This window comes from Dunckerocampus dactyliophorus, chromosome 19, assembly GCF_027744805.1.
Source record: "Dunckerocampus dactyliophorus isolate RoL2022-P2 chromosome 19, RoL_Ddac_1.1, whole genome shotgun sequence".
NCBI classification, from domain to species: Eukaryota; Metazoa; Chordata; class Actinopteri; order Syngnathiformes; family Syngnathidae; genus Dunckerocampus; species Dunckerocampus dactyliophorus.
Window position 1 is genome coordinate 15,039,801 of NC_072837.1, and position 13,974 is coordinate 15,053,774.

General features: G+C 43.5%; 1 protein-coding gene across 1 annotated transcript; it reads left to right on the forward strand.

The window, feature by feature from the left end:
- Window positions 1-6,948: 6,948 nt before the first annotated feature.
- Window positions 6,949-9,423, forward strand: LOC129172414 (lymphocyte antigen 6D-like). Its single transcript, XM_054762104.1, has 4 exons — window positions 6,949-7,214; window positions 7,744-7,800; window positions 8,283-8,366; window positions 8,710-9,423. The coding sequence occupies exons 1-4, from the start codon at window positions 7,163-7,165 to the stop codon at window positions 8,934-8,936; spliced, it is 420 nt and encodes a 139-aa protein (XP_054618079.1). The 5' UTR covers window positions 6,949-7,162; the 3' UTR covers window positions 8,937-9,423.
- The last annotated feature ends 4,551 nt before the right edge of the window (window positions 9,424-13,974 follow it).

A 13,974-nucleotide genomic window follows, 5' to 3' on the forward strand; every position in this document is an offset into this window, starting at 1 on the left:
AGACTGTCTAGTTTGCTCCTGTACGACGCAGTTTTGTATTAAAAGTATTTTTTTGTTTCACTGCTGTGTGATCATTCTCTGCATCCTGGGATACCCGGCTGAACGTGACAGAACAAACTGGCCAACTATGGATCCCACAAAGTCTGAACGCCTGCATTCCACCCTGTCCCATCAAGCCCAGCTGGTTGGCAATCACGAGAAATCCCGTCGTGAAATTACGGATGCCATCACGGCGCTAGCCGCCAATGTAAGCGCATTAGACCAGCGCTGAGAGCGAGCGCTCACTCCGGGACGACCAGAAGGGACCCCTACCACTCACAGTGTGGTCGCAGCCGTCCTTCCACCTGCCGCCAACCATGTTGTGTTACCCAGCCGCGAGCCCACACCCCTCACGCTTTTCCATTGAGTCCGTGTCCTGCGAGCAATTTCTCCACCAGTGTTTGCTTGCTTTCGACCAACAGCCGGCCACCTACGCCTAGTTGTGGGCTTAGCAATTTTGGGGCCCAATGCAAAAACATGAAAGGGGCCCTCTTTATATGTTCTTTTAACACAAAAAAAGCAGGAAAGGCAGCCTCAAAGGCCCCTAACAACATACAACATTGCACTAAATTAATACGGGGTCAACAGAATGAGAAAATAAAGTTTCAGATAGTAAACCAGTGTACGCCAAAATGCCAGATATTTACTTTTGAACAAAAACAACCCAGACATCCCAAACAGCTGTGTGCGTGTGTGTGTGTTTCAAAGAGAAAGAGAAAGAGGCTGTGTATGTATTGAGGCTGAAGATGAACAATTACAATGTAACTAAAGCAGTTACTAAACATATCCCAACAGTCCTAACTATACACAGTGTCAGGAGGAAAGTATGGAAATGGGGAAAAATCAATTGTTTGCAAAGATTACTTCTGTTCCTCCCCCCCCCCCAAAAAAAAAAAAAAAAAAAAAAAAAACACAAACTCTCCCTGTTTCGGGCTCTCACAGACATAAACACTCTGCCAACTACTGTTTTCACCCCATTTCCATGCCTTCCATGGGAGAGAAGTCAAATGGAGGTTTTTCATATTTGTACAAATACATAATGTGGATGCTCATTATCTTGTTGAAATTCAGCCATATTGTTGTCCATGTTTTTCATTGCATAAATGTCAACCAAAGAAAGTCCTATTTGTTGCTGTAACTTCTCACTGAACTTCACACGTGAGGTGTTGCAGCACCAAACTCAGCATCTGGTGGCGGACTTGAACTCGGCTCACAGTCCGTGGCAGTTAGCGCTGGCCATTGACATTTTTTTCTACCGAAAAGGATCTTGAGACCTTCGACAATGAGGCCGTGCTGGTTGGGGCGATGGGCGCTGGTTGGGGGGCAACTTTGCCTTAATGGTAGGTCGGCCCCTGCCTACGCAACACACTCCTCTAAGGTAGCATTTGTTATGAGCCTCCTTACGGACAGAGCCGCGTCCTGAGCAGTGGCCGCAAGTGAAGCTATACCCACCACACGTACTTCGTTAGCTATATTTCTCTCGGAAATGAGAAAGGCTTATGATCATCCTATTCGTGGGCGTGAGGCTGGCAACTGTTTGTTGGACCTGAAGCAGAGGGGGCGGGGCGCTCAGTGGCTTCTTTTCCATTGACTTCCGGGTACTGGCAGCTGATAGCGGCTGTGACGAGGTCGCATTAAGGCAGGGGTCTCAGACTCGCGGCCCCCGTCTTAATATGAAAGATTAATATTCGTGTGGCCCGCAAGTTTTATATGAATGACACTTGTCGTGTGCGGAGCTGAACAAACCAATCACGGTGAGTTATTTGGCTCTGAAGGGCGGGACATCGGCTGAACGAACTAATCACGGTGAGTTATATCGCTCTCGAGGGCGGGACTTCGCCCGGGCAGCACGTCCAACGCCTCACCGCCTTAACTCGTTCGCTCGCTCATTCATTCCTCCACTCAGCTGGACAGAGGAGAAGCCGTGAATCCGCAGACTCCGATCTCGATCATAGCCGATGGCGCTCAGAGAGTCTCTTGCAGCACGTACTTCTCTCCCCGCCTTCATAAGTGTCTTGCTGTCTGAGGAAAGCTGCTGTGTGTTTGTTCTTCCCCGAAGCTCCGACCTATGTGCACTTTTAATTTCTTCTTTTATGTATAATTACACAAAGATCGCTTTTATTTTGACACACCTTAACAGTACATTACTTCATGAATGTCTTTAGCGCTTTCTGCCCTCCTCCTCCAATCCCCCTTGTTTCCGCTTTTCTTCATTCATATTCCTTCTTCCCTGTTTCTGTAACACTGGCGAAGAAGATATGCTTTCTCCATATTCCACTCTTCATAATCTATCAGTAATCTCCTTTACATACTGTCATCCATCCCTTTTATCACTATAACTTTGTACTATAACTTTATCACTGTATTGTGATAAAAGGGTTCAAAAAATGAAATAATGTACAAAGTTATAGTTAATTATAATTAATAGTTAATTATATATGAGAAAATAAATAATATATAAGAAAATAATAAATAAATGATTTATTTTCTTATTCTTAATTAATTTTGTCATCTTATTTTGTGTTAAAAATAAATAAAGCTATTTGAAAACATTGGAATGTTTTTATCAGAGCTTTTCTTGTTGAAATCTGGATGCGGCCCAGCCTCACCCAGACTCTGCCTCCAAGCAAATTGAGTTTGAGACCCCTGAATTAAGGGGTATTTTTCCTAAAGCCTTTAATATACGCATCAAAGATGAGCTAGCCGTAGGCCACAACACTAAGTTGGATGAACTCACTGACCTAGCCCTCCGCCTGAATAACCGGCTACCGGAGAGTGACTGTGAACACACCAAAGAGGAGCAGCCCTCATCCCATGCGACGGTGACAACTGCAGCATGGACATAGCTCCCAAAGAGAGCGTGTCCACCGAGGTCCCCATGCAGCTGGGAAGACGACGCCTCACCTCCGTCAAGGAAAAATCATTCCGCCATCGTCTTCGTCTCTGCCCGTACTGCGGGGAGCCAGATCACCACATCGCCCAGTGCCCAGTGAGGTCACCTTGTCGCTCCAGCCCTCCTCCTGGAGACGGTAGCAAGGGTGAGACATTTTCGACTCAGGATCGACTTGATGCCGACAATAAACGACAATAAACAGTATTATTGGCTACATTTTTTGAGCCCAAATGACCTATCCATCCATTTTCTAAACCGCTCATCCTCCAAATAAATCACTGTTATATACAATAATAATAATTATATATATTTGTGTGTGTATATATATATATATATAATTATTATTATATATTATAGAATAATAAAGAAGTAAAACTGTTGCGGAAATGGCGTCCGTGACATGTATTTTCTCACCCGAATTCATCTGTCAAACTTAAATATAAATCTTTGTGTTTTCATTCGTTATGAGTGCGGGTCTAACGATTCGTTTTCATAACGATTCGATTCACATCATGATTCGTGGTTGCCGATACGATTCAAGGACAATATTGGTTCATTTAGAACGATACGATCCAAAAGGATTCAGTAACTTTAAATCGATTCAGTACATTTTTAGCCAAAAATTCAACAGGGGGACTGTGAAGTAAATACCTGGACACTGGACAGTGCAGGTGAAGTTTCCTGGATTCCTGTTGTTTTTTGTACAGGAATCAGGTAAAAATTATTAATAATGCTAACATATTTCAGAATAAATTATCAATGAGTACAAAAAATTTGTTAAAAATGCAATACCATATCAGATGAACAGAGGTTTGTTTAGCTTGCCATGGTGACTTATTTCCTTTAAATAGTGTAATCCAAACCTGCACTTTGCATCCAAAGGTGAGGGACATTATGCAAATTCCTCAGCAAATGAATGCTATGGTATCTTCAATTAGGTGTTGAAACTTTCTCACCTGTACGGCCCGATGGCAGCAGGAGCTTTTTCTTTAGTGCTAACAATCCTCCTGATCAGAGAAGCCATTTGAAGGAACGGTGCAGCAACTAGTAAGAATACACAAATGCGCAACATATGTGTTTTGACCTGGACACGCCGCGCTGGATGATGAGCGCCACTGCCACTGGACCGCAAACTACCGCCAAGAGGTGTACAAAACGTTTGCATATTGTCCCCATAAATGTCACTTAAAATGACTTTCAAATAAAGACAGATGAGTTAAATATGAATACTGAATGAAGTGAATCAATTCACCAAAAGAAGAAGACGCAATTCGACTGTATTTCATTGGTCGACTACAACTCCCATGACCACCACATACCCGGAAGACAATGACACCACAGACACAGACTGAACGTCTTTATTGAGTCTTTATCATTAAAAGTGCTAAAAAACACACATCCATATAAAGCCTGCCCTGCTAAAATCCAAGGCTTTATTTCCTAGTATCGTTTCAATCGACTGATTACCTTTTAAACAATGTTAGATGGATGAATGCCGTCCGGAATAAAAACTTGCTAAACACAGATCGATGTAGTTCAATCACAGGAATATAAATCGACCATTACACCCCTAGTTATTAGTATCGTCATTTTAGCTTTTTCTAGTTACATTTGCTCTATTTTGCACTTTTGGGTTCATGCTGGGCTCTCTTTATTTTATTTCTGTGATGGTCCACGTTCCACAGATGGCCCCTGCGCCACACTTTGGACACCCATGAGTGTTCAGCGAGCCAGACCGTCTCGGTTTCGCCAGGAAGGCGAGTCTTTGCCAGGCGACGGAGCAGTGTGTCCAAACTCTGCCCTCTTGGGTCTGTAGGGCTGCATTATGGAGATGTTGTGCGGCTTTTAGACGGGCATCAAACCGGAAGTGCACGGTGCTACTTACGTACAATCGGAGATGCCGATGGCCGATACTTCAAGCAGAAACGCTTCCTGACTTTCACTTTTAATGTGCACCCCTTCTCGCTAAATATAGCAACCTGTCAATACGGAGCTCATCTGCGTATGAGGCGCGTTATGAAGCAAAACCAGTGATCGCCTGAGCTTTTAAAGTTGGTGCCCAGCCAAATATAACGAGTGTACACTAGGTCCCCAACTTACAAACACAATTGGTTCCAGACGATCGTTCTTATGTTGAATTGTTCTTAAGTAGGGGAAAAGGTAATATTACCAATGATATAGGTACTACATGTACGTGTATACATATACAGTATATGCGTATGTATGTAAATATGAGTTTGGATGCAGTAGTAATATTAAAAGAAGATAATTAATGAAAAAAACAATCCTAAAAATGATATAATAATATGTAATGATAAATGTTATTTACCTTTGAAGAGGAGTGGTCGAGCATACGTCGTTGGTAGTGTTGGAGGCGGAGATATTGAAAAAAAGGACAAATCGTCGTCATCATTAGACTCCTCTTTGTAATGATCGTGGATGCCGTTGGTACAGAAGTCTTCACATGTTCCATAATTCGAACCTTGCCTTTGTAAATTGTTCCTATGGTTGAGCGATTCACTCCATAAGCACGCACTACATTAGCCATTTTCTCGCCACCGTCCAACTTCCTGATGATGTCCACCTTCGTTTCCATAGAAATTGCTTGACGTTTCCAGCCACTACTACCAGCACTTGCACTCGATTTATCAGCCATGATAACGGATAACAAACGTCTCTGTAAAGAATTGAATGGGGCACAAACAGCGTGCTCCGAGATGTTATCAGCGACGAGCTGAGAAAGATCGCGCCAGAGGGATGCTGCATACCCACCAGTCATAGCGGCGGAATGGCGCGCAATACAAAAATAGCGCCTTTGTATTTCGAAAAAATTTAAATGACAAAATACGGCAATTTTCGAAAAAAATCATGAAAAAAATAGCCCAGTCGGCTTGTGTTCGTATCGGCGAGTGTTCGCACGTCGGATGTTTGTTAGTAGGGGACTTAGTGTAAATAGAATCGCTTGGTGATTAAGAATAGAATAGAATAGAATCGCTTGGTGATTAAGGGTGCAGACAAGCCCGAACATTTATGTGGCCTTGATCTGACCGATCTTAAGTAACGCTGATGAAATGTCGAATTACGACAGCTTCTGCTTGGACAATAAAGACAGCGACAGCTGTTCAACTTGCATGGAAAAAACAGCCACACGTCATTCACTGACGCTGATGCTGGGATCACCAAGGTAGATGGGATTGCAAGGTGTGCCTGAAGCACTTAATGTGCACTTCCGATAACGCCTCGCACCCCGCAACTTCCACATTACTGTATTATCATTCACACACGGGGAGAACATGCAAACTCCACACAGAGATGCCCAAGCGGAGATTCAAACTCAGGTCTTCCCAATCTCCTGACTGTGTGGCCAACATGCTAACCACTCGGCCACCGTGCGGCACCTTTTGCACATCTTAGATTTCATCTCACTTTTTAAGTATTTATTTACGTATTTGAAGTGTTTGTGTAGCATTCACATTGAGATCTAATGCAACCAGAGTCAAATTCCTTGTTTATGTAAGCAGAATTCATAAAGCTGATTCTGATTCTGAGTGTTCTGCAGGCTGCAAATGGCCCCCGGGCTCTCCTTCATACTGAGAGCTGTTTCTCATCGAGATTTCTCATGATTATTTGCATTTCTTTTCATATGCTCGTGTTTTTTTTTTCATTTGGAATACCTTTTTAGAAAGTTACTTTGAAGTATGCACCACGTGTTTGCACTATTGAACTCGTTTTATTCGTAAAATAACAGGACTTCAAAAAAGTTTAGATAGCTTGTTTAAAAAAATAAAGACAAAGTACTGTGTTCTACCTAATGTTATAAGATAAACATGTTTAGACAACAGCACATGCTTTGATCACGTCACAATGTGAGTTACGAGCGTCGCCATAGCAACCTGAACCTCAAAGTAAACGTTTTGAAACAAAGAGCAAGCAAATGAATTGGTGACACGTTGTGAGCATTTGCGTATGGAGCTCACAAAAAACACAAGGCCTTCAAACACAAGCATATAAACATGTTATATAAACAGCAAACGTAAGTGACGTTCATCACCACAACGTGTCGGCCCTCCATCACTACCTTGAAGTCACGAGACTGGCGCCAGGGTGTTAAATACCCCGAAGAAGAGCGGAAGACCGCTTGTTTTCAGTCCAGCCTTCACGTGGATCACACTGGAAGAAGAGCACTACTTGAGTCCGGGACTTGACGCCGATCAACACCCTTTTGACACCATGATGCTGGTTCGTTTCATCCTGCTGCTCCTGGGAATGTTTTGGAGCGTCAGTAAGTACAAGAAATCTTTTTCCACACGACTCTGAAGGAAGCCTGCGAGTATTGTGTTGTCGGAGCGTTTTGTGGAGGTTTGGCGCGTGTATAGCTGTTAGTAAGTACATCTCGTCTTTGTTGCATTTTCAGTGTTTCTGGAATCAATTTCGTTTCCTGTTGTGCTGTGAAATAATCTTGACTAAAGTGCTTTACAAACTATTTATACTGAATCATCAAAGGATGCGGCCACTTTTTTAGCTCATGTTGAAACCTGGTTTACAAAAAATACAAATCAACTTCATTTTTAGTTTATCAAAATATTATGACTTTATTCTGATCTTTTGACTTATATGTATGTATATGTATATGTATATATTATATGTATATAAGTATATATACAAATGTGCTAAAATATTATACTGTATTTGCTGTATTTTAAACAAATACTTAACACGGAAAACAAACAGAAGCAAAGTGCCTTTATTTCATCGTTGTGACGTCATCCAATAAGATTGTAATGTAACATGTGCCATCAATGTCCTTTTAGCCAAGAAAAGAGTTGGTTTCCAGTTTCTGGTCCTGGCCGGATTGTGCTTGGTCATAGGTAAGAAAAAGGTGGCAAAGGCGTGTGCCAGTACTCGCTGACTAAAATAAGGCCTTTTTAAAGTTTTTAATCCTTTGGTTCGTGTAACTTTTTAGTTTTTTAAAGTTTTGTTTTGCATTGTTTTAATTCTTTTTGGCCATGAGGGAGAAATGTGTTTTAATTGCAAAGGAATAAATAATGCACGACTCATTGTGTTATTACATAATTTTATTCATAAACAACAATGTACGACCCTCTGTATTACATTATTTTCTTATTATTTAATTTAATCGAATAACAAGTATAATAAATGTACTTCATATAACAATAACTTAAATAACCCCCTCTGGTGGACAAGTGTGGTGCTACATAAAATTGAATATACCACTTTTATTACCACTTTTTATTTCGCAATTGTGGTTTATTGTACGTGGTGCCACGCATCACGTCTGCTGTTAAGTACAATGATTTTTGTATAAAGTAATCATTTGATGTCTTTTTAGTCCAGGGTGACCTCATCTGCCTGACGTGTCCGACTAGCGAACAATGTTCGAACGGCTTTTGCTCCGCCAGTCTGAAGTGGAGCGGTAAGCAACTTCAGACTCGTTGTTCCATTTCCCATCCATGACCATGTTTGTGGAAAAGATGTGTATTTAACATTTATTTATCCAGTTAAGGCAATTGGGAACAGATTGTCATTTGCAGTGGCGACCTGTCGAAGAGGCAGCAGACAGTAAAACTATTGAAATTGTTGGAATGTAACTTTGTTGACAGTGACTGAAATATTGTTCATTTCAAAAGTCAAAATGTAAACCGGAGTTTCAAGCGCATCTCTGGTCTTTGCTAACATGGCGTATGCAACTCTTCATTCTCTAAGTGCATCCTGCCATGTTGAAACACAATCATCACTGACATTCTTGTCCTTGTCAGGCACTCCAGTGGCCGTGGGCGTGAAGAGAGACTGCACTCCCACGGCCGATTGTAATAAGACCACAGGCACTGCTGCTTCAGGCGAGCTGGTGTTGTGCTGCAACAAGGACAACTGCAACCCCGTGGAAGACCTGGTGAATGTTATGAGTGCCGCATCTGGCCTGCCTTGTCCCTTAGGCATGCCTTTGGCCCTCGCCGTCATCGCGATTGCGTGGGTACTGATGTAACCCACCCCCGCCCCCACCGCCATCACGGCTGTGTTTGGCAGTGATGTAACACCAACAGTAGTCACATGTGTACACAAATGTAACATGTCCCTAAAGAGTTTAATCTGGTTTCCATTTATTCCCACTTCCTGTTGAATATGTACCACTCTACCAGGTTTGAAAGTGCATGAAACGGTTTGTTGAGTGTTTCTTCTGAAATGTTTTCGTCATCTCTCTCTACATTGCAGTTGGAATTAAAAATCAGGTTTAGTGGTTTAGTGGTTGACCTATTAATATTTTAATGAAGCCATCGGCATTTCGTTGCCTAAATCAAGAAGCATAAAAATGGCTAAATGAAGTAAAATACAAATATAAAGCATTCTTGTGGAAATTCATTAAACTGTCGTGTCTGAGAGGGATGATGTTGGAAAGGATTCAAAGGCCTGAGTCTGCTATGTACTAATCATTCATTCTGGAAGCTGGTCTAATAAAATTCTCTAAAAAGTTCTTATTTTTGCAGCCAGCAGCTGATTTTCACTAAACAAAGTACAAATGTGCCTCCACATTAAGTATATTTAGGGTTAAATCACATCAGTAATGTAAACAGGCACTAAATAACACAGGATAGTGGCTTTCACTAACCAATGTCTGATTGTCCAGTACTTACGATATCAACAGAGGCAAGAACTTGTTAACGATATTCAACAATCTAGAATAACAGGACAAGAACATGTGACGAAAGCTGACCTCCGCCCTCATTGACAACTCTAGGAAATGTTTCTAGTGGGTTCCAAAAAGCAGCTCTTGTGTAAAAGATGTTTTCTATTGCAGAATGTGAATAATTACACCTGTAGAAAGGATTGAGGTATTCCATCGTTGGTGCTGCTGACCTGAGAGCACAGCTTTCACTGGATAAACAGGCAGATGCGGACAGTTTTTATGCGTCAAAAGGTTGACTTACTGCGCTCGTATGCTTCTTGCTGATGTAGCCGATACAGACGTGACGCGTCAGCCGGCATGGTGAAGACAACATGCGCTCACTTCTTCACACGAGCCCTTGATACCATCCTGCAGGGTGAGAGGTCATCCTCTAGAAAAACACACTTGAGTTGCTTTCACGTTGGCTTCTCAGACGTTTCCGGAGACTTCTTCTCAAGAAAAAACCTTTTCTCTTTAATGTTTTGACTTTCTTGTAAAATTACAGCTGTTTCTGCTGCTGTTTTTTTTTTCCCCATAATATTTTGACTTGATTGTCGTAACATTATTGTTGTGTCTACAGATACATGATGCTATGCCATGAAGTAATTTCATAATTATACTGCTGCACGCTTGACCAGGAGGGCACTGTTACTGTCATGTTCCGTGTGCTGCTCTGCTGCCCTCTGCTGGTGATATGTTGCAGCACACCCTTGAGCCTAATTTGACACACCAGCCAATTATCCTTGGTCTTCTTAAGCAGCATTCAGACACACAGCCGGTGCCAGATTGTTACCCGGTCTTTTGCCCCTACTAGCAACCAGCTCATACGTGTAGCTTCTTTCTGGTCCCTAGAGTGCACCTTTGCTACCTCAGTTATTCCTACTATTCCTATTTTTGTTACGTGTTGTACCCTGACTAGGTCCGGGTGTATTTTCTTTGTACTTTTTGCCTTGTTTTGTATTTTTTTTCCATCTTTTGGACACCTTTCGTGAAATAAACCTTTTTGTTAGACGAATATTCGTCTCGGCATCTTGGCATAACAGTTACACGGCTAATGAGAGCAACAGGTAGAGGAAGACGGTGGGGAGACGGTGTGCAGCAGCATTGCAATGCTATGTGTAGCTGTACGATGCAACCCTGACAGAGCTCGTGATTAAAGTTTATTAAGAGTTACCAGACTTGCTTATTTCTACACCACCAACACAACAATAACGTTTTCCGCAGCCAAATGTTCCAAAAGTTGTTACTTTTTAGTTTGCATAATATATAACTTTTTTAATTCATCCACTTTATGCTACCAACTAAAATGACATTATTTTCCCCTCACAATATTATGCCATTATCCTGTTAAAATTATGACTTTTTCACGTTAGTTTCCAACTTTTTTCTCTAAAATCTTGGCTTTATTCTTGTAAACCTACTGCTGATTTTGTTTTCTTTTTAAATTATATTTTAAAGTGCTCTGCTGACCAACAAAAAACAAACCGCAGGCTACAAATGAACCCCAGGCCGCACTTTGGACACCCCTGGCTTACCCACTCTTCAGAATGAATCATAACAACATAATACTCACCAAGCTGGTGTTCGTCTAACTCACTAAAAAGACAACAAACGAGAGTTGGCCTCAGCCAGCGATGTTTGTCTCATGCAGGGTTGTCCTAACGTTTTGTTGAATTGCATCTATAGAATGTGTCGGAGCAGTAGATGTCCCGTTTGTTTCTCCTGCAGCTGATCAGCACCTCAACAACAACTAGAAGTGACAATAAAAGTGCCAGCAAAGCCGCGTTGACCACCACAAACATCCACTGCTCGCCTCGGAGAGGACAGGAGCAGTAGAACATTGATGAACGTGGAGGAGGTCACAACTTCCCAAGAAACGATGAAGTGGTACGTGCTTTCCGGTTTTGTGTCGTCTGTCTTCATGCGGTGGCCCATTTGCCTCTTGTTCTCTGTACTTGCTTTGTTCATTGTAATTTTAAACCTTCGTCTTTTGGGAAAGAAAACAAACTGAGAGGATAACTTGGACACTGTGGACAACCAAATTTTTATCGTGTTAGGACATGTTTGAGAGCCAGATGCAGTCTTCAAAAGAGCCACATCTGGCTCCCGAGCCATTGGTTCCCTACCCCTGACGTAGACGATAATCACAAACAATATTTAAGCAAAGTTGATAAATCATGTCAGTGACCCCTTTAAACACTTCCATCCATCCATTTTCTATATCCCGCTTCATCCTCATTAGGGTCACGGGGGCATGCTGGAGCCTATCCGAACTGACTTTGGGTGACAGGCGGGGTACACCCTGGACTGGTCACCAGCCAATCACAGGGCACATACAGACAAACAACCATTCACACTCACATTCATACCTATGGACAATTTAGAGTCAACAATTAACCTAACATGCATGTTTTTGGGAATGTGGGAGGAAGCCGGGGTACCCGGAGAAAACCCCCACACACACGGGGAGAACATGCAAAATCCACACAGAGATGCCCAAGGGAGAATCAAACCCTTGTCTTCCCGATCTCCAGGCTGTTACTGTGTTGGCCAACATGCTAACCACTAGACCACCGTGCAGCCCCCTTTAAACACTTTATACTTTTACATTTTTTGACAGCAGTTTGTGAAAATGTGTTTTTGTTTAGACAAGAAAGGAGCTTTTTTTTCTTCTTGTTCTTGTCAAAAAAAGCCATCCACTGTTGCAAGACACTGTACAGGCGCTCATGTTACTTTGAGGGGTGCCTTCCTACCTGTGGACAGGACGTCAAACATCCACTTGGTGGAGGAATATTCCACCTTGCACTGTAACAACTCCACTGTGGAGTAGAAGAAACAAACAGCGGGCTACAAATGGACTCCAGGCCGCACTTTGGACACCCCTGGCTTGCCCACTCTTCAAAATGAATCATAACAACGTAATACTCACCACCAGGCCCACAGGGGCAGGCAGCACAATGATCAGCCCCCCAAGAGCCTTTCCCTTGTGGGAAAGCTTACATGCTGGTAATATTGGGGACAACCGTCCTGAGCGGACGATGGCTAGCAGCAGGCTTGGTAGCGGTGGTCCGGTAGCTGTGGCGAACCAGACAAAAGCACCCCACAAGCCAGGCCACCTCGGGCGAGCCACTGCACAGCGACGGCCAGCAGACAGGTCCACGGCCACATCCCCGACCCCGGCGGACAGGCGCCGCGGAACAGACAGGAGGTACCCCAATCCAGCGCGCTCCACCCGTGTATGTGATAAGGTGTGATTGTGTCTATTATGCAATTTAAAAAATGAAGAGCTGGTCTCTGTGTTCCTGAGGGGTGGATCTGTGTGTATGTATGTGGATGATAGCTAACGATGCAATTCAAATTGGGGGACAGCTGCAGCACGGTCAGCCCCTCACCTGCTCAGCCCCCCAAACCCTAAGTGTCTACTGTGTGATGAAAATTGAGGGGCGACAGGTGAGTGGCATGGCAGGGGCAACGGAGCCTCCGCAAGGCAACTCCACTCCCGACCGTAGACCACCCCCCAAAGTCCTATATGTATGTGAGGTGGTGCAGCGGAACAGGAAGGACAAGGGCACCACAAGCCCACACCCCAACACCGCCTAAACCGAGCAGGGGGGGACCAAGGACACATGACCGACAGACCACTCGCCACAGCAGAGGCTCGGGCAAGCCTGGACGCCCAGTCCGGTCCATGCAACCCCCCAGAGGTGACACCCCCAGCTCCTCCACCAATGCTTTTCTTGCTGACTGTGCTCCCAACTCCCTTGACATTGTAAACCAGCTCCCCCTTGGTCACTGTGGGCTGCCCCCTCACCTTTCCCACAATCATCCTTATCCCACGGGGTGAAATCTTGCATGGACCACCAGAGCTAGGGTGATCGGCTCGGGTGATCATTTTCATTGATCAGTGATTACGCCAATAGCGCTCTCTTTCTCACCAAGCCCACGTTTCACTGACTCACGGGTACTTGATGGAGACTTAAGTTTTGCTGACTCACAGGAAGACCAATCTTTGAGTTTCAACGACTCACGGGTTGATGGAGACTTGAGTTTCACTGACTCAGAAGTTGATGAAGAGTCAAGATTCACTTACTCACAGGTACTTGACAACGATTTGAGTTTCACAGACTCTCAGGTTGTTGAAGACTCAAATGTCATTGATTCACAGGGTGATGAAGACTCTAGTTTCACTGACTCACGGGTGCTTAACAAAGACTTGGGTTTCACTACTGACGGGGACATGATGAAGACTGGAGTTACACCGACTCACACGTGCTCGATCAAAGACTCAGTTTTCACTCACTGGTACTCAACAAAGACTGGAGTTTCACTGACTCACAGGTTGATGAAGAATCGAGTTTCA

Bases quoted from the DNA above. Each gene is read 5' to 3' on its own strand.
- LOC129172414 (XM_054762104.1), top strand. From the start codon at position 7,163: ATGATGCTGGTTCGTTTCATCCTGCTGCTCCTGGGAATGTTTTGGAGC. The intron at 7,801-8,282 runs GTAAGAAAAAGG...ATGTCTTTTTAG, and splicing joins CGGATTGTGCTTGGTCATAG to TCCAGGGTGACCTCATCTGC. The intron at 8,367-8,709 runs GTAAGCAACTTC...TGTCCTTGTCAG, and splicing joins CGCCAGTCTGAAGTGGAGCG to GCACTCCAGTGGCCGTGGGC.